General features: G+C 50.1%; 1 protein-coding gene across 2 annotated transcripts in view; it reads right to left on the bottom strand.

The window, feature by feature from the left end:
- Window positions 1-6,230: 6,230 nt before the first annotated feature.
- The window catches only part of DPYSL3 (dihydropyrimidinase like 3), a 106,677-nt gene continuing 84,962 nt past the window's right edge, over window positions 6,231-27,945 (bottom strand). Inside the window, exons 7-14 of one of the 2 annotated variants that reach the window (XM_036240880.1) lie at window positions 23,702-23,770; window positions 19,504-19,624; window positions 15,196-15,352; window positions 14,375-14,516; window positions 13,168-13,338; window positions 11,392-11,571; window positions 8,306-8,468; window positions 6,231-6,968 (exon numbers count right to left, since the gene is read on the bottom strand). In XM_036240880.1, the coding sequence (XP_036096773.1) occupies window positions 6,880-6,968; window positions 8,306-8,468; window positions 11,392-11,571; window positions 13,168-13,338; window positions 14,375-14,516; window positions 15,196-15,352; window positions 19,504-19,624; window positions 23,702-23,770 (1,092 nt within the window). In that variant the 3' untranslated portion in view covers window positions 6,231-6,879. The remainder of the gene's footprint in view (window positions 6,969-8,305; window positions 8,469-11,391; window positions 11,572-13,167; window positions 13,339-14,374; window positions 14,517-15,195; window positions 15,353-19,503; window positions 19,625-23,701; window positions 23,771-27,945) is intronic. The other variant, XM_036240879.1, reaches the window with a different exon arrangement.

Here is a 27,945-nt window from a genome sequence, read left to right as displayed (position 1 = left end):
ACTGCAGCTGGCCACCCGCCCCGTTGAATGCAAAGCGACCTCTAGTGGATGGGCGGGGCAGCGGAGCCCTGTGACCCTGGCCACAGCCCTAACTTGGCAGCAAATGCTCTGCTAAATGGCCAACACACAACGCTTGGGCCGGAATGAATGTCAAGCAGCACAGAGCATTGCTAAATTAATCCGGATAATTAAATTGATTAGTGGTTAGGCTTCTTCTGATAGGGAAGTTTTAACCAGAAATGACTAGACTTTAGACCATCATAGGCTGTTTAGATGGAACGTACAAATAAAGAACTGGAGAAAGGATGATACTAGTTAGCAGGGGCCAGCTGCTTTGGGCCGACGCGGTAACCCAAGGCTTCAGTCCTTCCAAAGCTGAATGAAACAAAGCAGGTTTGTTCAGTACCCACTAGTCCTTGCTTTATGTCTACACAAAATCCCGTTTCCTACTCTGTCTGCCTGTGATCACTGCTCTTACAAGCTCCGGGTGTCTGGCAGTCAATATTGATGTTACACCTCTAAATGTCAGTTAGCTGTGCTGTTGAGAACAGGCAGCCCTTGGCCGGGAAACACGTGGTCTGCTCAGCTGTAGCATCTATAACGTGAATGTGCCTGTGTATTAAAATCTCTTCTGTATACAGTAAACCACTGACTCTTCTTGGTCAGCCGTGTGTGTGTGTGCACGCGTGCGTGTATGATGGCGTGTGTGTGTGCACGTGCATGATGGCTTTCCCTAGAAGTGTGGTGCCCAAAGTCGCCTGTTCTTATTTCCATTTCCTGCTATGAGCAAAGTCCTTTACCAGGGAAGCTGGTGCTAGAGATGATCTTCTATTATTGAGATGCAACATGATTTAATCCACATGTATTAAAAACTAAAAACTAGACCCCTACTGCACTCACACCTTAAGGAACCCTGAATTCCAGGTTTTGCCCTTCACCATGACCTTAAGTCCATGGTCAGCCCATTCACCTTTTTCTAGCCCTCTGCCTTCCTTACCTTCAACATCTTGTTCCTGCTCCGTTCCATCCACCAAAGCAGCAGTTCCAAGGCCCATACTCTGGGACAGGAAGGGAGTACAGTCCTGAGTTCCTGCAGCTAAAAGTAACTTCTGCTGTAGGCAAGAATAAACGGACCTTCCCCGACCTCTCAGACCCACAATAGCATGGCAGCCGGGCCAGCCGGTTCCCCGGGCTTGTCCTGATATGAAGAAGCTCCTGGACGTCTTGTGGGCTCTGAAGTCCTGCAGGCCGGGTGCCCTGTGGTCCAGGTCATGTTCAATCACCTGAGCACAGGGCAGGACCCAGACCTCTTCCGATTCCCCAGAGGGCCAGCCTTCAGCGATGTTGTTTCTGCAGGTTGCTTGGGCCTTTCATCCCTCACTTCCTGTGCATGGCTAGGATTCCCTTAGTGACGGCCTGAGGGTGGCAGAGCCCACTCCAGAAAGTTCTTTGAAACCAGAGGGATTCTGTTATTCCTAGTTAGTGTTCTCACTGCTCACCCGGTCAATGTGACACAGCCCAGAATACCTCCAGCCCGCCGACGTGTGAAAATCAGTCACTCAGTGAGCAAATTTCACTAACATTTAAAAAAAACTGCTCCATCCCTTTTAGAGCCCTGCAGCGAGTTCGCTGTAAGCATTGTCCTTTAAACCACCCTAATCCCACACACGGCTCAGCTGCTGCCTCGGTCATGCGCAGGGAGAGGTGCTTCCCCAGTCCTGAGCTCAAGCCAGAAAATGAGACTATGGGCCAAAGCTTGCTTGCTTATTTATGTATTTATCATCCACACCCAGGGATATGTTGTGATTTTAGAGAGAGGGGAAGGAGAGCAAGAGAGATGACAGAAATACCAATCAGTTGCCTCCTGTACACGCCCCCACTGGGGATCGAACCTGCAACCCAGGTACGTGCCCTGAACGGAATCGAACCAGCAACCTTTCGGTGCACGGGTCAACTCTCCAACCAAATGAGCCTCACAAACCAGCACTGGGCCACAGCTTATTAATCAGCAGACCTTGAACCTCAAGCTGAAGTCATTCTTTATGTGCTCAGAGGAGCTGTGAGCATGGTTTCTGAGCTTCCGTGCTAAAAGGCACCGCCGTCTATGCTCCTGTCCTGACCGCATCGGGCCACTGAACCAAGAGGGGTTCAGCACACATAAAAGCAATTCACCAGAAATGACCCCCGATCCCCTTCTCCACCTGCCCCAAGCTAATCACAGACACTTTGCTGAGCAGAGCATCCGTGCCCTGCAGCCTGAGCACAGTGGGGCCATCTGCTGTTTCTGCCTGCCCAGCAGCCATCCTCTCTTCCTCTGGTATCACAAATCAATTTCCTTTGAGTTGGTGGGAGTCCACATGGTTCAGGGGGCTCAGGGGCTGGGCATGAGACCAGGTGTGGCCAGTCCGCCCCAGTCTGCCGGCCACAGGACTAACTTCCGGGTGAAAACTCGTGACCCGAGCCAGACCCGTCAGTCAGTCTGGAATCCCCTTCCCCTGAAATGACGAGGCAGGTACAGGGAAAACCTCGAGATGCTCATGGCCAGTTCTGCTCCCATATGCAAAGAGCTTTCCTGGGAAGAGGCTCCTGCTGAAGGCAAGCAGGACGAGGGGTGAGAACAAGCAACATCCGTGCTCGGGACGATGCAGAGGTCAGCACGGCCCTGTGCAAGGGCGACAAAGACCCACGAGGCCCTCCACACGTAACAGAAGAGCAGCAATGATCCAGACCCAGCTGGGGTGCACTCAAATCTACCCCTGAAGTTCTCAGTCCTATCCTTGACCAAACAAGATGTTTTTTGCATGCACTAGCCTAACGTTTGCAATGAAAAATGTCCTACATAAATTGTAATAAGATCCAAGAGGGTTTCCCCAAAAGGCTTTGGTGGGATGTTAGCAGATGTGGAGTAGTTTAAAGAAAAAAAAAATAGCTTGGGAACCTTTGGATGAATTTTGAAAGACAGGATTTCTCAGAGCTTTGAATTTGATGATGCATTAACTCTCTCAAGGGAGTAGACATAATTAGTAATCCTTCTGAACGCTCATGGGGTTTCTTGGGGCCACTTTGCTAAAGAATATACTTTGGGCCCTGGCCAGTTTGGCTCAGCGGTTAGAGCGTCGGCCTGCGGTCCGGAGAGACCCAGGTTCGGTTCCCGCTAAGGGCACGTACTTCGGTTGCAGTTTGTCCCCGGCCCTGGTTGGTCGTGCGGGTGGCAGCCACTCGATGTGTCCCTTCACATCGATGTTTCTCTCTCTCTCTCCCTCCCACTCTATCTGTACAAAAAAATGGAAAAATATCCTCGGGTGAGGATTAAATAAATAAATAAATAAATTTAAAAAATAAAGATACATTAAAAAAATAAAATAAAATATAAGAATATACTTTGGGAAATGCTTCGTCTGAGTTTTCTCTAAGTCCAGGTCTTTATGACGAAATGGTGGGGTTGACAAAACAAGAACCGACCAAAGAAAAATGTCTTTTACACCAGTACCAAATTTGATGATCCAGAGAAAAATAATGTAATCATTCCCCAAACTGTCCATCACGGTCATTAAGCTCTGTAGCCACACAAAAGCTCAACCTCACCTGGAAAGACAGGAACTCCCCACATTTTCTCCGGATAATTGTTCCCATCAGACCTGCCCCCCTTACCAACCATTCAGTTTTTCTGTCCAGTGTTAATCCTTCAGGTACAACGGCATGTCACACACAGAAAAAGACTGCACGACATCTGTGATTTTATAGTTATTTTAATAACCAGGTTTACATTAACAGTCACTTGATGTTTTTTATTTTTATTTTTTATTATTATTTTTTTATCTCAGCTAAATTCAAAACACAGTTTTCTTCACGGTTCAAACCAAACAGCTCTTCACATTCCAGAGCCGCCTCACAGCTACCACGGGTCACGGGGAGACTGCGCGTCCATAGTCACCAGACACAGAACTGAACACCCACACACCACTGGACAATGACCGCTGGCCGCCCGGCGCAGCCCATCTGCGTATCGGCGGCTCCAGCTAGACTTTTCCGGGGGAGAAGGGCTGGGGAGCTCGTGTCATTCATCACCCTGGTGGGAAGGGCTATTCGGGGTGAGTATAGTCCAGGCCGAGGCCCTTGGGAGCAGAGTGTGGCCTTCTGGGTGTAGTCACAAAGGAAAAGGCCAAAGGATGACTGGACTTTGAAGAAAACCCATTTTTGAGATGACTACAACCCTGCCGTTTTTAGAAAACTTAGAAACAGAAGTATCTCTGCTGGGGTGACTGATATAACAGTTTCACAGATAACTGTCTCACGTACCCAAGATTGGGGCCCCCCCAGACAGAGCCCTCACCGATTGACATCTGGGTCTAGGGACGATGTGGGAAGGTTGGGGGTAGGGGAGGAGGTGGGGTGTCCTTAGAGAGGGGCCAGGCCAAGACATCAGACAGCTAAAGAAAGCTTGGGGGGAAGACAGACGACCCCTGCCAGCCCTCCCACGGCTAGAAGCAACACCCGTGAATTCTGGGTGTCCCCACTGTCTGTCACGATCTCTTCCTAACGCCGTGTACAGGGCTCTGTGATGTGTGTTTTGGAGCAGGGCAAACTTGAATATAAAGTTTAACTTAAGTAACAGGGAACCAGAAATCCAAGTCAGCAGTGGGAGTGTTCTTGGAATTCCCAAGAATGTCTATGCTTGGAAAGTTACTAATAGTCAGCAAAGAAAGGAGGAAGGGGCTGTTCCCACAGCATGGAAAGCTTGTGCAGAATATCAAGTTCTGGTTGAATGTTTCATTCAGAAGTCCCGAGTGCAGCCAACTGGGCCATGAAAGATTGATTTTCACGGCACAGAGAGGTCATGAGGGGATGAGCTGGGCTCACAAGGCTGGTTGGTAGCAGCAGCCGAAGGTACTCAAGGGGACGCTCCCACTAGTTATTTACGCGTCTCTTTCCCCATCTGGTGGTTGTGGCTGGTACTGCAGCGTATCCTAAATTCCAGCCCAGCCAATGAGGTATACTGTATATGCTTTTGATAGGACAAGTTCCCTGTCTGCAAAACGGTCACTCCGAGTTTGCATTAGGCGCCCATATCGTTGAGTTATAAACCAAGAGCTACATCCTTCCATTCACTTACGTTTCCTTATAATAAAGGCACCATGAAAAAGCCTTAAAAGTAGCAAGACTCCTACTTTTAAGAGGAAATCATCTTTCTCATGATGAAAACAGAAATGAACTTTGCTGGGGGAAATCCTCTTCCTTGATGATTTCCAAATGCCTCTCCAGCCATGTATCTTTTCCTCTGACCTTCAACTTAAAACCAGCAGTTAGAGACCATGGTTTCTCCCAAGCACCTGAAAGGTATATGAGGTCTGTTCCCCTCAACATCCTTAGGACACAGGGTTACGAGTTCTACCAGCTGGGTCCCCCAGCACGGAAGTCTGGTCCCAGGTTAAATGCATTTTTTCCTGCAAGTGGGCTTCTTATTTCTCCAGATCTCGTTTGGCTTGTAGATCTTGTCCCAAAACTGAGTTGTGGAGGGGGCAGGACGGGGAGGTGGACCTTCAGCTCTGATGGACAAGCAGGCACAAACCCTCCCTGCTAACTTCCTTTGCTTTAAGTGCCAATCAGAAGGCTGCCTGTCACAGCCCCCCGCCTTGGGAGGTGTGCGTACCAAACACAAGCTCCCCAAAGGCTGTGCTATGGACTGATGGACAGGGACACCAATGGTTTAGGATTGACAACCAGAACCATGGCCACGTGCTCTCTCTGCTCCAGACCGGCCTTCCCAAACCCCTGCCTGACTCTCCTGGATGCTGAGATGGCCTATCAGTGGTAAAAGTTACGTTACACCTAAGAAATTCAGTTGTCAACAACAACAAAAAACCCATTCGATCATGACTGTGCCTGGGTCTTGGGAGATCAAGAGAATCAAACACTCCACTGGGAAGATAAGCCCTTCACTCAAGATGCCAGAGGCAGGCTGCCCCTCTCGGTGTGCAAAGACCGGAGGGTGAGGTGGTCTCTGCCTCCTCCTTAGAGGGAGCTGCTCTTTAAGCGTGGCTGCCCCTCCCCGGGGCCCATGCTGTGCTCCCAGCTGTCACCTTTTAAGAGCACCAAAGAGGCTGGCAGGACAACAAAAGTACCTTTCCTCCCTCCTCTCCTCCTTCCCACCCAGGAGAAGAGAAGACTTTGAAAGCAACGCCGAGAAAGAGGTGCGATCCAACAGCGTCAGGACCACGTGAAAGCAACGGTTGGGTTTTGGTATTTTAATAAAATGCTCAAAGAAATAAAATCTACTAAGGGAGGACGTGACAAAGTCCGGAACCAGAAGACTGCCTGCCTGACTGCTCCGCGGACCCCAGGGGACCGTGATGAAGTGACGCGGGCCCCAGGGGCCGTCTTCCATGGAAAGAAATGTACTTCATTAACACAATACACAAGACCCCTTATGTTCACCCACCCACCCCTCCCCCCGCACACACCCTACCCCAGCCCTCCAAGCCCCCCACTTTGCTCTGGGCTCTCACCACCCCCTCACCCCAAATAACTGTCTCCTCTGTTCCTTTTCCTGACATCCAGCTTTGTCTGTCCCCTTGTCTTAAGATGCAGCACTACACACGCTCTCAACACTATATAGCAGACTCTTCACCTTAGTGGCCTGTCTGATTGCATGCATGTAAATGGGGGGAGGGGTCAACCAAATCAAGGCTAGGCATAAACAAAGCAATACGCGTAAAGCTAGGCAAGCGAGCGTAACATTGGAGAAACATAAGGCTTGAGGCTTATTGATTCTTTAGATCGTAACTGTTTGGATTCGCTTTCCTTCTTAAATATCGGTGTACCATTTTGGCTTCAAAGAATCGCTTCTTGCTTCTGCCCCTCTCTTGGATGAGGGGCTGCTTAACTCAGGGATGTGATGTTAGAACGGCCCCCAGGGGGCGCCACGATGCGCTTGCTGGCCGAGCGGACCCCTTCATCCACTTGGGTGCCTGCAGTTGGCAATGAATTCCGGGGGAGAGAAAGGGAGGGGGTGGGGAGTGGACAAGAGAGAAACCAGATTAATTTTCAGAGTGTAAGACACGACATGTCTTCCCGGCCTCATCTCCCAAGAAACTTCCATTCCAGTCTGTCAGGCATTCCCCACTTTTCATACCCACCCTCCTGAAAATCACCCTCCGCCAGGGAATATCTAGATGTCTGCGTCATAACAATGAAGATAAAACAACAATGGGGATATTATAAAAAACAGCTGCTCCCATTCACTGTGACAAGCCATGTTTTACGTGTGTCTCGGGGGATCTCACTCAGCGCTCCCCGATATCCTGGCAGAAAGGTACTGTCATTATCCCATTAGAAGAGGAGGTGATGGAGGCTGTGAGGGGCCAGGTGACGCGCCCAAGGTCACAACTGGGAGTGGTCATGGCCGGGCCCCTGCAGCCACAGCACAAAAGGGACAATCAATGAGCCCCTGTGTCCATTCAGGAGCCAGGAAAGCTTAGGGATGACGGGAGCCAGGGAGCAACAGAAAATGGCAGAAATGCTCTTATGCAGGAGCAAAGAGCATAGTATGACTTCTGGCCAAGTCACCTGAAAGCTTCTAGCTTTTTTTCTTTTGTCTCCTCCCCTACCGGTGCCCCCTCAGCTCTTTTCCTCCCCCCTGTCCTGTTGCTCCCCTTCCTTACTCCTCCTGTGTTTCCTCTGCACACGTCTCCGTCCCTCCGTGTTGTCTTGCTTCGCTCTCATTCAGATTGTTCAGAGAGCAGCAAGCCGACATTTATTTTTCCCGTAGTTTTTTTTTTTAAGACTACTGGCTATGGAGTAATTGAATCACTATTTCCTATTCATATCAGGTAGAGGTTAGATCATGAGACGGCCACCCCACGGCACATGCCCAGTCACGAGTGGCTGTTGTTAGCTTGACTACTATCAGGGGCAAGGGAAGACTAGGATACACATCCCAGGCTGGAAGAAGCTATTGCAATTTGAGCATAAAAATAATCAGAGCTGACTTTTCGCCTAGACATGGGGCTCCCACAGTCCGATGTAGGAAATCACTGGACATTCATCCAGCCGCCACCCCACCAGGTGTGAGCTCAGAGCAGGACCGGTCATTATTTAAGCCTGACCTTTAGCCTGACTGAGCCTTATCTTGTGGTTTCAGCAGGACTTTTTGATTCAGCAAAGCATCCCTCCTCCCCACTAACCTGTTCCCTGAAAGGCTGGCTGGGTCAGCTCCCAGGATCCCCGTTAGCTTGGAGCTCTGAGTCCCCTTTCCCCTCTTTCCCTTTCTTTCTCATTACTGTCACCATGAGCTTTTCTGACTCACCCGACAGGCTAAATCCCGACTGATGCAGGTTCCTCACAGGCGGGTTCGGCCGCGTGGGAGAGCCCCGGGTGGAGCCCGCGGGGGTGCCCCCCTTGGGCGTAGTGGTCAGGTCAAACACCGGCCCATCATACATGCCCCTGGGGACCGCGTGCAGGTCGGCCATCTGTGGCAAAGAAAGCATGTCACCATCCGTCCCTTTAACAATTAAGGGTCTGTTCGGGGTAGCACAAATATATCAATGAAATAAGTGTAGTGGGAGCCAGAAAATAACAATAATACTAATGTTATTCTAAGGAACGGAGGAGTAGAAAATTAAGGGGGGGGGGGCGTTTACGACAGAGTGCTGAGCAAGGAGGTGGGTTTCTCTCAAAGGTGAGCTTTGATCTCCAGGATCCCAAGAGCTTGCTACGGGGCTGGGTTGAGAGAGGGAGGCTGGGGATGCGGAGATGGAGCGGATGGCAGGGTCCCAGCAGAGGAGACCGATGGTGGGAACATTGTGAAATGGAAGAACGACCTGTATGGCCAGAGCAGAGCAGGTGGGAAGGGTAGCAGTGTGAGATGAGGCCGGAAGTGCTGGCAGGGACGAGATCCCACGGAGCTCCACCCACGGAGCTCCACCCACGGGAGCTCCACCCACGGGAGCTCCACCCACAGGTGCTCCACCCACGGGAGCTCCACGGGAGCTTCACCCACAGATGCTCCACCTACGGGCGCCTCAGCACAGATTAGTTGGCAGGCCTCGACGTGGAAACGAGCATCCTGTGTCTGACCCACTGACCTCTGGCTGTGGCGGTGAACTTGCCCTGGGACAGGGGAGTCATCCAGCACCACCACCAGAGTGCTGTTCTGGGCTAGGCCTGTGCCAGACGCTGGGCCTGTGGACCCGTGAAACATGGTGCCTCCCCCCAAGGCACTCAGTCTATTAGAACTAACACCGCAAGACACGTGTGGCAGCAGTACCGTGGCACACACCCTCCCCCCGTTACAGGGGAGTCAGCAGCCTGACAGTACAGGGGCCATGGTCAGACTCTCAGACTGTCCGCCAGAGCCAGCCGCTCAGGTGTTGGCACAGGGACCAAGCTCATCCAATGTGCTGATGAGTGATGGGGGCATTCTGACTCTATCTGTATTCCCCAAAAACCTTGACCAACACTCCAGAGCATCACCTTTTTTTGGGTCCAGAGTCTAAGTCACATTAATGGAAATAAAGAGCTGATACATGAGAAGTGTGAGTGTCATTGTCCTCTCTATTAGGCCAGCCCTGGAGTGTGGAATTTTACTCCACACAACCTACCTTGGAAATGCTCACTAATAAAGAGAGAAGAACACAGACTCTGGGTTGGAGAAAGCAGAAGGGGTGTGGGAGTGGGAAGGAAGGGGTCAATGGGGAAAAATGGGAGACATCTGTAATACTTTCAACAATAAAAATAAGTAAAAAGATAAGAATGGTGAAGGGATTTAACGCTGTCATAAAATAAGTCGTGGGAGGCTGCAGGAGTACTCAGACTGCAGCACAGAAGACTGGCAGCACACAGATGCTCTGAGAGACGCTCCGTGTAGTCTGTGCAGGGGCTGGAGGCAGAACTGGACGGGCTGGTTGACTTCAGGGAGTCGACTCAGCCCAGCAGGAAGTTCCCACTCACAGGCAGATGCCAGCTGCTGCGGATGGGGAGCCTCCGTGTTGCACACACAGCCTGGAGAACCCATCGTTGGGAACACTGGGGGTCAAGGAGTAGGGTGAACCCTGGGTACTGAGTTTCCATGATTCTCTCTTTAATGGACACTGCAGTGTGTGCCCAGATTCCTGTCCCCAGTGCCCCACCTCGCCATAGCCGGGACTGAAGACTCGTTCTCTCAGCTCTAGGGGGGTGTTAGCAGCAGGAAATAATCAGCTGAGTCCCTCTCCCCCAAGAGTTGTCCCCAGCTGAAGAGAGCCTCCTTGCCCAGGGGCAGCCCACCTCCAGTGGCTGGTTGGCAGGTTGGGGCTGGGGGAGGAGGGAGTAAATATGAGGCCCAGACCCCTTTCAAGGACTAGCCCAGCTGGAGACGGGCTGAGGCCTTTCTTATGACTGCATCGGGTCTGACTTCTTCCTCTTCCTTCCTTTGCCACAAGGGGCGATCCTGAGCATAATCCCAGGGAACGCCTACTTACCAATCTCCCTCCCTAAGCCTGTTTCCCAGGGAAACTGCCCTGAGACACTCTTTCCCACCCAGACCTGCAGGGAGGCTGGGGCCGGGGGTGGGTCTAGGCACAGGTGGGCACGACTGTTTCCTCTAGACTGACCCATAGTGACTTACAAAGTAAGCCCCTGCCCCACCCACTCCACCCACCATCTCCTTCATCCCATGTGTGTGGATGATGGATCTCTTCTCACAAGAGGTAAGACCAGAGCTCCAATTTCAGGCTCCCAGGGCTGGGCTAACCCTGCTTTATGGAGCCCTGACCTTACCTGGAAGTGACCTGGAGATTGTGGGGGGTAGGACCAGGAGCTGAAAAGACAGAATTCTGGGCCTCCCCCCAGACCACCAGAGCTGCTCTGCTGGTAACGTGTAGGTGGGCAGGCAGGCACGGAGGTAGGTAGATAGGTACACGTGTGTGTATGTGTCTGCCTGTCTATCTACCTAGGAAATCAGAAACATAAGATTTTATCCGACCCACAGTACCAGCTAAAAGAATTATAAACATTTGCCTCCGTGGACGAGCACTGGACATAATGGGACAGGAAGCAGTAGGTGTGGACTCCTGGTTCCATGGTAAGCCTTAAAGAGTTAATTTATTTTAAACAAAAACAAAAAAACCATACTGACATTATTTTGAATTATTACGATTTTAAATTATTTTAAAGAAGAGCACTATAAAATGGGGGGAAATCATTAGAAAACGACTTTCCTTGACCAAAAAACTATTTGAAAGCCCTTTTTCTGTGTATTCAGTCTGAGTGACTATCCTTCGGAAGGGTCCTCGCTGTGAATTTCTTTGGTGGCGCCTGGAGCGCAGACCCCTCCCACCCCAAGGTTTCCGTCCCTGTGCGTGAATGAGCCGCAGGCCCCTCCCACCCACCGTCCCCAGCTCTGGGCCCGCTCACCTTCCTCCGGGCTTTGATGCGCTTGTAGACGTAGTCGGAGAAGGGGCTGCAGGGGATGAAGCGCCCGGCCCCCTGGGTCACATGCAGGTTGCCGTCTTCCAGCATGATCTTGCCCTGGCAGATGACCACCAGAGGGGCCCCGCGCAGCTCCATGCCCTCAAAGATGTTGTACTCTGCAGCCTAGAGACAGGGGAGGGGCAAAGCTATGGGTAGGGGCCCGGGAAGCAGAGAAAGACCAATGTGGTTCTCGGGGGCCTGGGATCTGGCTCTCAGTGTCGCTAGAACTGACCCGCTAGGTAAGCCAGGAAAAGCTTCTCACGCATCTACAAGGCTTCAGTGGGTAGAGGCCCTGGAGATGGAGGCTCCCCAAGTATAGGCTGGAGTTCCCAGCAAAGGGAAGCCCCCAGTCTTTAGTAAGATCTCCATGTGGAAGTAAATTCTGTCACGGGCAGTGTCCAAGGAGAAGCGGGGTAAGGATCAGGGATGCTGCACTTGGCAGTCTTGTATTGAGTGCGTGGGTAGGGGGGTTACATGACTCTCAGGGCCTTGCTAGCTTGAAATTAAATAATGTGATATGACACAATGTTTGGGCAAAGGCCATTCCCACCAACAAGCGGGATTTCTCCCTAACTCCTCCAGGAATTCAACAGGCGCGAGGCGCCACCGCAAAGAGGTAAGGGCACCAGTACGAAGCCAGGTTGTCGGGATCTGAGTCCTAGCTTCGTTTCATTGTGGCCTGAATCACTTAATCCCTCTGCACCTCTGTTTCTGTCTCTATAAAGCGGGGTAAGGATCGTGCCTGGCCATGGAAGACTGTTATGGAGATCAGATGAGTTACAAGCACAGGACCTGAAACACAGGTGCTTAAAAATAGTACCTACCGCCCATCAGTGTGTCTCTCTCACATCCGTGTCTCTCTCTCTCTCTCTCTCCCTCCTCCCCTCCACTCTATCTAAAGATAAATGGGGAAAATATTCTCAGGTGAGGATTTAAAAAACAAAAACAAGCCTTGGCCAGTTTTCTCAGTGGTTAGAGCATCTGCCCACTGTCCAAAGAGTCGTGGGTTCGATTCCGGTCAACAGCACATACCTCGGTTGTGGTTCAATGCCCAGCCCCGGTCAGGGTCGAGCAGGAGGGCAGCCAACTGATGTGACGCTCTCACATGGATGTCTCTCTCTCTCTCTCTCCCCCTCCCACCTTCCCTCCCACTCTATCTAAAGATAAATGAAAAAAATATCCTCAGATGAGGATTAAAAAAAAATTGTAACTATTTTTATTAACAAGCATTAAGCCCCTCTCTGTCAGGTACTAGGCTTTAGTTATTTGTTATCTTCCGCCTGCCCTCCCCCTGAGGAGTCATCAGTGCTGGTCACCCTTTTCCTGCCGGGCACCATTGCACTTCCTGTCTCCTGGAGGAAGCTGGGGCCACAGGATGGGCTTTGGCCGATGCAGCGTGACAGGAAGTGACATCTCGGGGAAGCTTTTGGACACACAGTACACCATGTCCCATGTCCTGGGCCCCAGCCTCACAATCATGGGCACGTGTAGAGAGGACATCTCTATCAGCCTCCGTCCCCGAGTGGCTGTAGTAGGCAGAGCCCGTCTGCTGGCTCATTTGGAAAGCGGGAGTGAGAAACTGTTGAGGTTTGAAGTCACTGGAAATTTGGGATGGTCTGTTATGGGAACACAGGCTCCTAACTACCCTGGCCCCCCACATCCACACCTCTGTCCTGACCAAGCTCCTCGCACGCATTCCGCCCGCCGCTCCAGCCTCACCGACTGATGGTTCTTGGCAGAGACGATCTTTACGGCATCTGGATCCCAGATCACCAGGTCGCTGTCGGAACCCACAGATATTCTCCCCTTGCGGGGGTACAGGTTGAAGATCTTTGCAGCATTTGTGCTTGTCACGGCCACAAACTGGTTTTCATCCATTTTCCCTGTGGCCTATGGAAACATGATTTGTTTTTTAAACAGTCAACGTGGAGTTTCTAAGCTCATAGCAGGGTGACTACAAAGGCCCCCCAAAACAAACAGGGACCTCTGGGGTTGTGAGCACAGAACCCCACCCAGCAAGCTTTCAGAAATGGCCGGGCTGTCTTGGTCGCCCAGGCAAAACAATTAAACACATGGCTTAAGAGGGAAGTTACTGATCCTGAAGTTTGCATTTTTTTTCTGGTTATTCCATACATTTACTTACTTTTTTTACCCCTTCTAATTCCAAAAAGTATTATAGAGAGTTCACAATGAAAACATGTGATGATGAGCCAATTTTTTAAAATGTGTTTGTATTTGCACGGACATAGGATAAATACGGAAGAAACTCACCCAAATGATAACAATGGTTATCCCCGGGGTATGGAATTTATGAGTAATTTTTGTTTTCTTTCATGTATGTGTTTTTCGGTGGTTTCCAAGTGTTCTTTATTGAGAATGTACCATGTTGGAAATAAATATATATGTATATTTATATATATTATTTTTTTTAACAATTCCAGATAGTGCCAACATAAACACATACATTCATGCATAATGATGTTTAAAAGAAAAAGATAAAATCTAAGTATATAAGAGAAGAGATAAAAATATTTATCCTTTCCCTCTTCTCAAAATAAAAAGCCCAGCTAAGGAAAGGAAAATTTAGACTAAAATCTAGCTTTGAGCTTCCTGGTAGCCAAGAAGAAAAGAGAAACTTGGTGGATTACACTGTGTAGACAGATGAGGCGTCAGATCATACATTTTCTATTTGGCTCTAAAATGAGTGTCTCTGGGATTTTTAAAATAGAACAGAGGGACATGATCAACTTAATAACTTAATCACTAATTTTTCTGAAATCTTTGAGAGAACCTTCATTTGCATGGCTATTGTTTTGGCAGCTTCTGTGATGTTAACAAGGAAAATAAAACCAGGCCTCTTTGCCACAAGACACAGAGAGACAATCACTGCACAGCCTGGCCACCCTCCCGTGACCTTGATCCTTACCACGGCCTTGTCCCAGATGACAGACATCCGCTCCTCCACCCCATTGGTGCCTTCAGGAATGGCTGTGAAGTTGTCCTTCCCGATCGCTTTCTGGGCAGTGCTGAAGGTGCAGTGGGCACTGCCAGAGAGCTGCAGGTCCCCACTGGCAAAGGAGAAAAGTCCATGTGAACGGCACAGGTGGCTAGAGGCACCTGGGGCCCAGGCTCAAGTGTCTAGGGTCAGCGTTTACAGTGCCAAGACTTGAGTTTGGAATCCTTCCCCTATTTCTTGCCGACTATGTGGATTTGGGTAAATTTCTTCCCCTCTCTGGGGCCTGGTTACCCCATCTGGAAAATGAAATCATCTCTTGTGTAATAAAATAGAGGGGACCCAAAGGAATGATGGGACTGATCCGCAGAGGACAGCAGCAAATGAGCCCTCCTATCATTGTGGTTAGGTGGTCATCATGATCACCTGTTCAAAAGTCGGCAAATAATTTAGTCGTTCTGACCATTAGCTGCTTATTCTGTACTACAGTTATAAAAATCTCTCACTCAAAGTTGTTATAATGAACAATGAGATCATGTGTGTGGTCTCACCCTAGTGCCTGGCACACAATACACATTAACTGCTATTACCATTATTAATATGACTACTGTAGTATTTTTTTAAAAAATACAATGGGGAAGAGCCTGCTGTCTGCGCTCCAGATGGCAGGGGAATTCTCTCCGCCTCTCCGCTGTAGACCCCAGTCTAGCTGATGGACGGGCTGCTCTAGGCCTCATCTCACCAGCCGCAGGATGTTCCCACGCAATGCCAGCTGCTTGCCCCTCTGTACCAACCTGGCCAGCAAGGAGTTGATGTAGTCAGGAGTGGTCGGGTCAGGACTCAGAGGTGGGGATGTCACAAATGCAGCTGCCTTGGCCCAGTTCTTGCTCCAGTAATGGGTTCCGTCTGTGCCGAGGCTGGCAGTGATGGGCTCACCAAAGACCACGTTTCCTGCACGGGGTAGGAAACAGGCAGAGAGTTTGCCTAAGGTGTGACTGCCCTGGGCCTCTTAGCCTACTCAAGGCTGTGGCTCTGGAGTCAAAGCCTGGGTTCAAGTCCATGCTCCCACCTCTTCTAAGCCTTTGCTTTTCTAGCTGCTAAATGGGGGGTGGGGGGGGAATGTATTCCTCAGATTATAAGAAACCATTGCTTGCAAGATACAGTATTCATTCTCAAGTTTTGAGGCAAATTAAAATTGGAGGGAAAAGAAAAATATATATACATTGATGAAAAGCTTCACTCTCATTTCAGAAATATTAAAACATGGCATAGATCTGTCCCAGAACCGAGGAAACAAAATAATGTCTACTTCCCAGGCTTGTGAAAAATGAAAGGATCTGACATGTACCAAGTGTCCGGCACAAAGGAGATGCTCAATGAACCTAGTTTCTTTATACCTCCTCCTTCCCACAGTGGGACCCCAAAGCCCCAAATGTGCCCACGTCATTGGGAACTGCTAGACCCTGCGGCTCCAGGGACATGCTTCGGTTCCACAGAGTAACACCCGCTCCTGTGGAGGAGAGGCTCCCGTGGTCTTTTCGACAAGTCCGTTACCCCCTATCCTGAGGCAAGGAGGGATTTGCTCAAGGACACCCAATAACCTAGGGCTCATCAAAGATGAGGCTAGCTTCTTGGACCCTGTATGTCTGGAATTAGGGTCTTAAATGCCCAAATCAAGGAGAGGAAGGATATTAGGAAACAGACTGATCTAAGCTGTTATCGGGCTTAATGAAGAGGGGACCGTGATACAGAAGGCAAACGCGATCTCACGGGAGGTGGGCTGGTACCAAGATTTTCCGTGCCAGGGTCCTGGGCTAGAGATGGGCTGCATCTCCCTGGGCTTCTTTAGCTTTGGTCCTTCATCTTCCACATTCAAGTTCCCCACAGGGTCAAAGTTCAGGAAGGCTCCATGGCCAGGATTATAAATGGGTTTTGCCTTGCTCCAACTGCTGTCAGTTGATTCTGGTTGCCTGAACTTCTGCATAGGGAGGAATTCTAATACTGGTTCTGGGTCCACTGGAAAAGACCGCAGGATTGAGCTGGGGTGTCTGCCAAGGGCAAAAGAAGGAAGCCATGGCAACGATGCCTCCAGGGGTGGGCCAAGGTTCACAGCTGTGAGCGACATTCTTCTGTGTTAATAAAGCTATTGTAGTCATCATAACCTGCATGTCTTTTTCCATAGGCACAATGATAAACTGACTTTTAGCCAACCCCTGCTCTTTGAAATGACACTCAACAAGGATCGCACATGACTAATGTGAATTTCAAGGGCTCTCCGAAAATATTTACCAAACTAAAGCATACAGGGCCACAAAGAAAAGAAGAAATGAAAGCCAAGGCAAGCACTCGAGGGCCATTAGGAGAAATGACAACTTTAAACGTAGAAGAACTCTCCCTTTGGAATACCCGTAGAAGGAAGAGTAGAAAAAGTAAAGGTTTTCATTATACCCAGGCTTGCATACAGTTTTCCAAGCGGGGAGAGATCTGGACAAGGTGTGCTTCAATCTCCTCATCTGAAACGGGGTGATAATGCCTATTTTTCAGGGTCCTCTGAGAATTCTGCATCATAATAAATTTAAAGTGGAAGCATACCTCCTTTTATGGCACTTTGCAGATATTATGTTTTTTACAAATTGAAGGCAAGAGTCTCCACTCGCAAAAAGAGTATGCCTTGAAGTCTCAGAGGACGGTTAGCAATGTTTAGCAAAAAGGTTTTTGGTTTGTTTTTAATCCTCACCCGAGGATATTTTTCCACTGATTTTTTTTTTTTCCCCAGACAGAGTGGGAGGGAGGGAGGGAGAAACATTGATGTGAGAGAGACACATTGAAGGGTTGCCTCCAGAACGACCCTGACTGGGGCTGAGGATTGAACCTGCAACTGAGGTGTGTGCCCTTGACCAGGAATCAAACCCATGACTCTGTGGTCCGTGGGCCAACGCTCTGACCGCTCAGCCACACCGGCCAGGGCAAAAAGGTATGTATTTAATTAAGGTATGTGTTTTATTTTTTAGACATAATGCTATTGCACACGCAACAGACTACCATATAGTGTAAACATGGCTTTTCAATACGCACTGGGAAACCGAAAAATCCATGCTTTGTCATGATGGCCTGGAACCAAATGCAGTGTCTCCGCGATCTGCCTGTATTTATTTATGTGAGCGCAGGACACACAGTTGGTCTCCGTTACACTGCCGATTCCCAGTATTCATTCTGAGCAGCAATGCTGAGCTGCGCCAGAGCACTGGGTGATCAAACACGCGGGCTTACAGCGTGACCTGCTGGGGGGGAGGGGAGCCCTGCTACACTCTGTCTTCCTGTCTGAACGCCCTTGACTCTTCCCCAGTTCATGCGCAGCTTACTGGCTTCCATCTCAGCGGCCGGTTTTTGGTCACTGAAACGATGCTACCGTGTCACCCTAGAGACACAGCGGTACTCGTCCTTGCTGGTGAATCATGAGTTAGATGGCTAAGGGCGAGGAATGTTTTTACATGAAGGTCAAAATAAGGCCCAACATGTAATTGAAACAGTCCGTCCTGAGGCCCCCAGAGTATCCCGAGGGGGCCCCGGCAGGATGTAGCCGAAGTGCCTTGGAGGAGGACTACGGTCGGTGGTCATGTGGAGAGGTGTGGGGTGTTCCCTGTGCTCTTTGCTTTCTTTTTCTTCCTCTGCCTTTCTCCAGTAGGTAAGGAACATGGGACCGCCTTCCTGGCTGTCGCCTGATGATCACACCGAGTGGAGCAGCCACCAGTGTTCATGTTGAGACACTGAAGAGCAGAGAGAAAACAGCAGTCTCCCTGGGAGCAGCACAAGGCGGGAGGTGCCCCGGAATCTGCCCGCCAGAAAGACTGTCTAGACCATCAGGACAAGTCCCTCCCTCTGCCAGAGGCCAGGGAGCCGAAGCCCGAGTCCCAGAGTCAGCTGGGACTATGTTCAGCCACCCTACTCACTTACGCCTGGAGTTTCACCGACGAGTTCTGAGTGTGGGAGAGAAACCACTCGTCGTGGGTCTCTCCACTTCCAGGACAGCCACGGCACACCGTGGTCACAGTCCCAGAACGGGCCTGGTCCCTCCTGGCTCCCAGCCCCACGCAGCCAGGCTCCCGTCCACATCGTTCATGAGTGAGCCCACTAGTCTCCCATTCAGGACAAGAACGAGAAGCAGGAAGTGCCCGGAAAGGGGAGTGACCCTGAGCTTAGCACAAGGTGAGCACACGAAGCCCAAGTTAACAGCAATGAAGGAAAGTGGCCGAAGGCCTTGGGGACGGCGTCCCAGGTCACGAAGGCCGTGCTGCCCATTCAACCCCTTTTCTAAAATAACCTGTGTTAATCTGTGTGGCTCAGGGGGTGGGCCCTGCCGCCGCACCCTGCCCTCAGCCCTGGCCAATCAACTGCGCTGTCCCCAGAGCAGGTACGGGTTCAGGGAGAAGCCCATGACCCAGCCAAGGCCATCGCAGTCCTGGGGCCTTGGCCTTGAGCTGTTGGAAAAGATGTACTCTCCCTCCTTATCACGCTCTCCCTCCGCCAGCAGCGTGGAGGACAACAGGTGCCTCTCGGCATTCATTCTTGTCACTGTCCGTGCTGAAAGTAAGGTCACCAGAGGGGCCAGCAGGCCCAGGACGGGAGTGAGAGACAGAGTCCTCATCCCTTCGCTTCACCCCCTCGGTGCGGCCACGCCTGAAACACCTTCAACCGAAAAGTCACTTTTGTTTCTAAGTCAGTTTGCGTTGGATCTTTGACTTCTGCACCCAATACACTCTTGATCAATACGTCCATTTATAAAGCTCAGACAATGTAACCTGACGATAAAAGATCAAACGGAGAAAGAAAGACGAACCCAGTCTCCAAAGACCTGATTCAAGCTGTGTCACCTCGGGGAAACCACGAACCTTCCTGAGCCTCAGTTTACTCCTCTGCCCAGTGGGATTAATCCCAGGATCCTGTTACCCACGGGGATGCAGGGAAAACTCCAATGGGCCACCAGGGATGAAGGGCTCCCCGGAGAGCGAGGCAGGAGCAAACAGGCACCGTTTATACAGTCATCCAGGGAAGAAAGGACACGTGCAGCGTCAGCGCCCCCAGATCTTGGGAGCACGGATCACCTTTTTTCCTGGCTTGTGAAATGAGGTCGGCCGCACTCTTGCTCATGACCTTCGTGACATACAGAGGGCAGTTGGTCTGACTGGCGATGGTGATGGCACGGAACACAGCCTCGGCTTCCAGCTGCAACAAGAAAAAGGTGTCAGGAGTCAACAGGAGTGGAAGCCTCTCTACACCACCACGCCCCTGCCCCCCCACTCTGAGGACGGGGCCGCCGTTGCAAGCCTAGAGCTGGACGCACTGGATGGAAATCTCAGATCGAGCACCGGCCGGCTGTGCCCGCTGACTGGGCTTCCGGTGCCTCCGCCCCTCGCCTGTGACGTGGAGATCGCGACAGGCCAGCGCAGGCCTGTTGAGTGACATTGGTCGGCCTGGCACAGAGCAAACACTGTATCAACGCAGCTAGAGTTTTTCTCTCCCCTCCCTGCGATGACCACAAAGGCCACGTGGGTGGAAGTCTTTGCTCCCTAATGTTCCCAGGGCTGATTCTCTGGCAAAACACAATCCTAACACCAATATGTATGAAATAACCAGTCCAGGCAATGAGGCGTCGTGTCTTCTAACCCTTTCCTGCAGCCACAGGTGGACAGAGAGGGGTTAATTCCAGCAGCACAAAGACTTCTTTTGTCGACAGTCTCCGCCACCCCACCCTAATGCAGAATTCACGTTTGCAAAGAGGCTAACCAGCCCCGCTGCACCCAGTACGTTAGGAAGAGTGGTTCCCTCTCTAACTAAGAAATCAGGGTCTGAGAGCTCAGGCCTTCTCAAATGGCCTGGGTCTTAGTTCAGTTTTGCCACTTAGAAGCTGGGTGACCTCAGGTACTCACACAACCTCCTAAAGCCTCGGTTTCCTTATCCATAAAGTGGGGATAATATAGAGCCTGAAACATACAGGCTGTTTTGAGGATTAAAGGGGTTCGTCTGCACAAGGCGACTCGCCCGCTCCTGGGACGAGCCCAGTGTCCCGATGGGTGCCGATGGCAGCTTCTGCCTGGTGTGCGAGAGCCTGTGTTGTACCCAAAATTACCACCCAGGTTAGTCCGATTTGGCCCAAGGCAGAGACACTGGCACTTTTCCATTCAATGGGCAACAGTTCCTTTTTGGATGGATATGACATTCTGGTTGGCCTCTGCAGCCCAACCCTTTAAAAAGGACCAAAAATAGCCTAAAGATGCCGGATATAAACCAGCCCCTGCCCACAGTGAGCGTGGCTCGGCAGACAGACTCTAAGGACTGGGCTGGCCCACCTGGCATCCCCCTCGCTGCGCTTCGATCCAGGTGGGCAACCCTGGAAGTGTGGTCACCTTCCTGGAGTGCCCAGAGTGAAATCTCTGGGCCTGGTGCTCAGCTCTGAGCAGCATCACTGGAGCTGGCTCCTCCAGCCCCCTCTTCACACCTATGTCGACCTCTCCGTGCCCCTGACCTCCACCCCCGCCCCTGTCATCTCGTTCCCTCGAAGCCCTGCAGGATCTTCAGCACCTTGACAACATGACTATCTTTGGAAGGTGACATCACTCTCCAACTTCACCCAGAAGGGCTTCCCGGATTGTCGGGATCTGCCGCCAGGAGGCTTTCTACTAAAAAGGAGACGGGAGCAGGGAGGAACAGGGTGTGGGGGGGTTGGACAAACAAACCAAGGAACAAAAATAGACTCTGCTCAGAAATCCCCTGGCTGCTGCTGACGGATCTATCTTGTCAGCATATCTCAACAGCGACCAGCATTTAAGAAAACTGTCGGGGACAGGGCTGATCGCCCCGTCCTCTCGCACCGCGCAAACCGCTTTCCAGTCCTGCAGACACGACGGCCGGTGCCTCCACCGCTCTGATCGCGGCTTCTTTATGCCCAGTCACACCCACCATCCAGAGCAGCAAGCACCCTGCAACCACGCAGCTGGCACAGCGCTGGGCAAAAGCCACTGATCCAGAGAGGGCCTGGCATCAAGGACACAGACGTTCACCGGGATGCTGTGGCTGGAACTCCATCCCAGTTGTTTTCATTGAGGTTTAATTAGCACGCAGCACTATATTAGTTTCAGGTGTACAACAAACTAACTCGCTGTTTGTACCCAGGGCCACATGATCACCATAACAAGTCTTGTCAACGTCCGTCACACGCAGTTACAGATTTTGTTCTAGCGATGAGAAGTTCCGAGTTCTACTTTCTTAGCAACTGTCAGCTATGCAGTACAGTATTATTAACTACAGTCACCGTGCTGTACCTTACATCCCCATGACTGACTTATTTTATAGCTGGAAAGTTGTACCTTTTGACCATCTTCATCCAATCTCCCTACCCCTTGTCTTTGGCAACCACCAATCTGTTCTTTGTATCTATGAGCTTGTTTATTTTGGGGGGGGGGAGTGTTAAGATGGGGGGATGACTGTGGTTTTGTTTCTTAGATTCCACACAAAAGTGAGATCCTAGGGTATTTATCCTTCTTTTTCTGACTTATGTCACATAGCATAATCCCCTTAAGGTCCATCCATGTTATTACAAATGGCAGAATTTCATTCATTTTTATGGCTGAATAATATTCCTGTGTGTGTGTGTGTGTGTGTGTGTGTGTGTGTACCACATTTTCTCATCCGTTTAACCATCGATAGACACTTCCGTTGTTTCCATATCTTAGCTATGATAAATAATGCTACAATAAATATAGGGGGCAGATATCTTTTGGAATTAGTATTTTCATTTTCTTTGGATAAATACCCAGAAGAGGAATTGGTCATAGTTCTATTTTTAATTTTTTGAGGAACCTCCTTACTGTTGTCCATAGTGCTGCACCAATTTACATTCCCAACAAAATTATCAATTATTTCAACTGGTAACAAAAATATCATTGGACAAAGGAGTTTCTGGGGGATTGATGATGTTCTGTGTCTCCACCTGGGTGCTAGTTATGTAAGTGTATTCAGTCTGTGAAAATTCATTGTACTCTTTTAAAAACATGTTCTTATTGATATTTTTAGTGAGAGAGAGACAGAAACATGGATCGGCTGCCTCCTGCACGGTCCCTACTGGGGATCAAGCCCACAACCGGGGCATGTGCCCTGACCGGGAATAAAACCGGGACCTCTCAGTCCACGGGACGATGCTCAATCTACTGAGCCACACTGGCCGGGCAAAATTCATTGTGCTTTTATGATAGGAATACTTTTCTCTATGTGTGTAATGATTTACTTTTTAAAAAGATTCCGAAAGAGATGGACATTGGAAATGGGATCATTTCTGGTTGGGCTCCTTGGTCTACTTGCTGCAGAGCGGGGCTAGGAAGGACAGAACAGGAACATGGTTCACCTCGCTGACACGGAGGGCCTTGATTCGCTCCAGGTGCCAGACCCAGGCAAGTCCCCAAAGCCAATATGCTCTCAGCCGTATGAGCAGCCAACTCCCAGCTGTGCCCTGGGCCAGCAGCTGAGATTGCTGACATCCCAGAGACATGGAATCAGCCCCTACTAACCTTTCACTCTCGCTTCAGCTGCTAAGCACAGTCACTAATCAGTATTCACTTTACACGTGGGAAACTTCCCAACCTACATGCAACCATCCCCTTCACACAAACTGGCAGACATGCTGCCTGTTAAAACCCATTCAGCCTCCTATCCACATGGCCAATATTTTGCGGGATTCAAAATACAATATGAAATGAGGGAATAAGTAGAAATGTCTCTGGAATTCACACCGATTAAGAAAGGATTTAGATATTTACACTCCTACCGAAGAAGTGCGAGTTCTCTCCAACTGGTGTTATCTTTGGAGAGATTAGGGGTCAGAGGTAAGCATTCCTTTCTAATTTCCTTAGGGGCCCCTGAGTTGGCTTGGTCTGCTGGCCTTTGGAAGAAAGGCTACAGCCTTGCTTCTGGTCAGCACAGAGCCTCAGGCACAGAGCCTCACCGCCTGCCTTCCGCAGTGTTGTGCGTGCACTGTGTTGCAGGTGCCTAGGGAAGGCGGGCTGAAGGCTAGCACCGCGAATGTAAAATGACTGACATGCCATCAGGGAACAGCCAGGACTGGGACTGTGACAATGGCAGTCTCTCAGAAGGTGCTGGTAAAAAAAAGAAAGCCCGCCCCCAAAAGGGGGGACATGTGTAATACTCTCAACAATAAAGATAATAATAAAAGAAACAGAAAGCCCCTACTGCACTGCTTCTCTCTCTTCTCCCCCCTACTCACCCCTACCACCCCCCCCCGCTACTCACCTCCTCTGGTCTGCTCAGTACATGGCCTTCTGGGCCAGTTATCCCCATTTCCAACATCCGGGATTGCTCCTAGAATGAGAAAAAAATAGAGAACAATTTTTTATTTTTATGTTTTTACCTTATCATATCACTTAGTCAAGATTAATTTCAAAGCCTGAAATCATTCAGACCAACCCAAAATGGTACTATTGGCATTTCTTATAATATATCAATACTTTAACTAAAACTTAAAAAAAAAACACAAGATGCTATTAACTAACTCCTAACTCTATTTCCTTAGAAATAGAGGACAGTTTTTAGATGAGCTCAACTGAGATTTGGAAAAATTAGGCTGAAGGATGTTCAGGGGAAAAAGAATGAAATATGTGTGTTGAACAAACTTGTTATCTCTATACATGGAATTGCAAAATAGGTTAGAGTCTTAACTAAAAGGAGAAAAACACATTTAAGAGTGGCCTGCTTTTATTAAAAAGAAGACAGTCTCATATAGAGTACCAGTTTTTCTATATTATGCAGCAAAAGTCACATGATCACATATTTCATTTCTTTCAGATGCAGACCGCTGAAAGTACAACCCCTTAATTCATTTTTAAATTCATTCATGCATTTTAAAACCCATTCACTGAGTATTACTGAGTATCTGCTTCATGCTAGGCTCTAGGTGTTTGAATTAAGGCAACCCCTGGCTTGATGGGACTTGCAGTGTTTCCCAAAGTCCGGTCAACCCTCCACCTACATCAGAATCAACTGGGTTGTGTTTGTAGAAACACAGATGTCTGGCCCTGTCCAGGTCTACCAAATCCAACTATCTGAGGTTAAAGACTAGGAGTCTTCATTTTAGTAAGCTCATCAGGCTCTTTAATGCTTTACTTTCTTTTTATGACTTGACTTGAATGGACTAGGATTGAACTGGACAAAATAGTGCCTCTAACCAGCATTACCCGAGTTCGTCTTTTGGTTAAATTTTATTTAATTAGGTCTTGGGTAAGGCAGAACGGCCTGCCCCTTGTGGCTGATGGCTAAATTCCTCCGACCTCTGGCCCACTTCCTGGAAGAAGCAGGTGGCTGGACAGTGAACACAACAGGGCCTAATTGGAACTGGCACAAATCCTAAGCAACCATCTCTGCAATTTTGCCGGATTCACTCTCCAAGCACGAAGGCCGGTTCCTATGAAATTCTGCACTGCTGATGTAAGAGACAGAGAGAGAGCAAACTCAGCAACGCCCTGGCTCACTTGGAAACCATGAGATGTTTAGAAAGGGATTCCTTCTACCTGGAAAAGGAGAACTATTTCGTTGTTTGTTTTTAATACTAATTTTAAAAGGAGGAGCAGAAAAGAAGGATGCTACTATAAGCAACCACGAAAAGTAAAATGATCACTGTCCGCAGCCCTACAGAATTTGGAAAAAGGTCAGAGGCTGATTTTCCCAGCAATGTTCCTCCACGTTTCATTCTTACTGTTTCATTGATCACAACTAGAACTGAATAAAGCTTCTTCCAAACTCTGGAGCATTTCTGCTCTGAATTGCCTCCTGAACTCACACAGGGTGAAGATCTCCAACAAAAGCATCTTCTATCCAATAGGACACTCTCACTTTTCTCTTGTTCGAGAGTTTTTGGACAACACATGGATGGAGTTTGCCAGGGGAACTCTTTCAAATACACTTGTCTGAATGCTGCTCCTGACCTCCCGCATCAGAAGCCCCAGAACTAGGAGAATCCTAGGAATCAGTTGCTAAGCTCCACAGGTGATTCTAAAGCATCGCTCCTGCTGGAGAGTCCTGTGCCAAAGCCAGGGTGGCTCTATGCTGGAAGATTAAGAATGGCATGTAAAAGGCCCTGGCTGGGTGGTTAAGTTGGTTAGAGTGCTGTCCCAGTACACCAAGGTTGCAGGTTTGACCCCTGATCAGGGCACATACAAGAATCAGCCAATGAATGCATAAATAAGTGGAACAACAAATTAGTGTTTTTCTCTCAAAAAAAAAAAAAAAATCAACAACAAAAAAGGGCACGTGGAGACCCATCAGTGCTCCTGACATGGGTGGGCAGCAGTGGCACTTTGAGGCATTGAGACTGGGGTGGGCACGCAGCTTGGGTCATGGCATGGTTTCAGTTTGCCCCACGAGGAAAGGGACTCTGTCTCTTTCATCTTCCCTCTCCAATGTTTTACCCATAGTAGGTGCTCAGTAAATTTTTCTTGGATGAGTGGCTGAGGATGCTGTGCTCTCAGACTGTCCTTTTGAAAATACCCCCATAGGAAAAGATTTCTTCTTCCTCCTGAGTCACTTTGGCATGAAGTGCATCCAGAGACTCTGAGGACCGCAGCTGCTTCATTTAGATAATGTGATCAAATCTTTCAGCTCAAGCTGAATTTAATAAACACACACACACAAGAAACTCGTCCAAATGGAAAAATGCCCTTATTCTTTTCCTAACTCAGAACAGATCTTCCCAAGGTGGGGAAGGGTGGGAGTGGGGGAAACCAGAGACACTTCTGTGCCAAGGGCCCAGGGAGGACGCCAGAGAAGCGGCTTTGAGTTGGAGCCCGTTCGCCTGCACTGGCTCTAGCATGAAGAAGCCGGAGTTTGGTTTCTAGGGCATCTGGAGGGAGGGCTGGGACCTCTGGCCGCCGCACTGAACACTTGGAGAAAGGGAAGGAGTAACAGCTCGAACACCACCTCCCTGGGGAGCAAGGCATTTGGACTCTCTTTGGGAAGTGATTTCATTATCTCTGGGTGTGTGGGGGATGAAGGACAAGCTGTCAGGGGCCTGACTAATTAACCTCTTGGTCATAAGCTAGAGGAAAGTGCACTCTTAGCTCACCTCCTCCACTAGTGAGACAACCCTCTGTCAGCGAGGCTCTGCAGTGTTGTGGGGCTGCCCGTCCGGGAGCCCAGCGGTGCTGGGGGGCTGCCCGTCCGGGAGCCCAGCGGTGCTGGGGGGCTGCCCGTCCGGGAGCCCTGCGGTGCTAGGGGGCTGCCCGTCCGGGAGCCCAGTGGTGCTGGGGGGCTGCCCGTCCGGGAGCCCTGGGTGCTGGGGGGCTGCCCGTCCGGGAGCCCAGCGGTGCTGGGGGGCTGCCCGTCCGGGAGCCCTGTGGTGCTGGGGGGCTGCCCGTACGGGCCAGGGACCTGGAAGCACCATCTCAGGTGAGCTGCCCCCTGGAAGCACATCACCTAAGGGACTGAGATTCTGTCCTCCCGGTTATTGGCTGTGATCTTTGGGCCAGTGATATAATCCTTCTGAGCCTCAGTGTTCTCTTCTAGCAAACGGGGAGGGTGGAAGTCATCTTTAAAGGGTGCGTGAAGATTAAATGGGAACTCAGGAGAGCCAGGCACACAGTAGGAAGTGCTCACAAAATGGTACCTGCTCCTGGCAGCTCACGGGTCTGAGGTAGACTCGGCCTCAACAATGTCCCCACACCCCTGCCCATCACCCTGACCAAGTCCCGGATAACTTCTGAAAGGAAGGCACGGCCCAGGCACTTCCCAGCCAGAAGACATCTGCTTTGCCTCACCTCTTACAGCCTGACGCCTGGCACAGAGCGCCCGGGAAGCACTCTTTGAAAGGATGAATAATGGTTTCTTGCCATTAATGTTATCGAAGGGACTGAAACAAGCTCACACTCTTTCCTGGCAGCCTCCATCTAGCGGAGGCCAATCCTGGGATAAACAAAGCCCCAGCTAAGACACATCTGCGCACCCAGCCCATTAGGCAGCCCCGGAGATGGAGAGAAGTGCTTCCCCAGGATCGATGTGGGCCTGGGGACCCTCACTTTCATCGCTCGCCTCGGGTTTCTCAGTACGATTTCAAGGAAACCACTGGGACGTGTGAGCCCCTCAAGACCTAAATTCTTTATCATCTAAGGCTGTGGGAGCTGCAGTCCTGGATCGGATTTCTGGTTTCTGAGAAGTGCTGCCTTGGAGTTCTCTTTAGGACCGAGAATGCCATACGGCTTAGACTCATTTGCAAAAGAGAATCAGCGATGCGCTCCCAGTAAATGGCCCGATCTGAACACCTCCTCCTTCCAGGAAGGCTTTCCAGAGTCCCCAGAATAGCCAGATCTCTCCCCATCTTTCGCCAGCTGGTGCTTGCTCCCTCGCTTTCCACATCCCCTTGCTTCCTCGTCCTGGACAGTGAGATCCTCTGGGCAGCTTCGCGGAGCACTTAGGAAGGGCCTTGCCCATGGCGAGAGCTCAGGCAACAGTGAGCAGAGAGGAACCGGAGGCAGAGGCCACGCAGAGAG

This window comes from Molossus molossus, unplaced genomic scaffold (genome assembly GCF_014108415.1).
Source record: "Molossus molossus isolate mMolMol1 unplaced genomic scaffold, mMolMol1.p scaffold_m16_p_4, whole genome shotgun sequence".
Lineage (NCBI taxonomy): Eukaryota > Metazoa > Chordata > Mammalia > Chiroptera > Molossidae > Molossus > Molossus molossus.
Note: the sequence above shows the minus strand (reverse complement) of the source record. Positions and strands in the feature narration are given on the sequence as shown.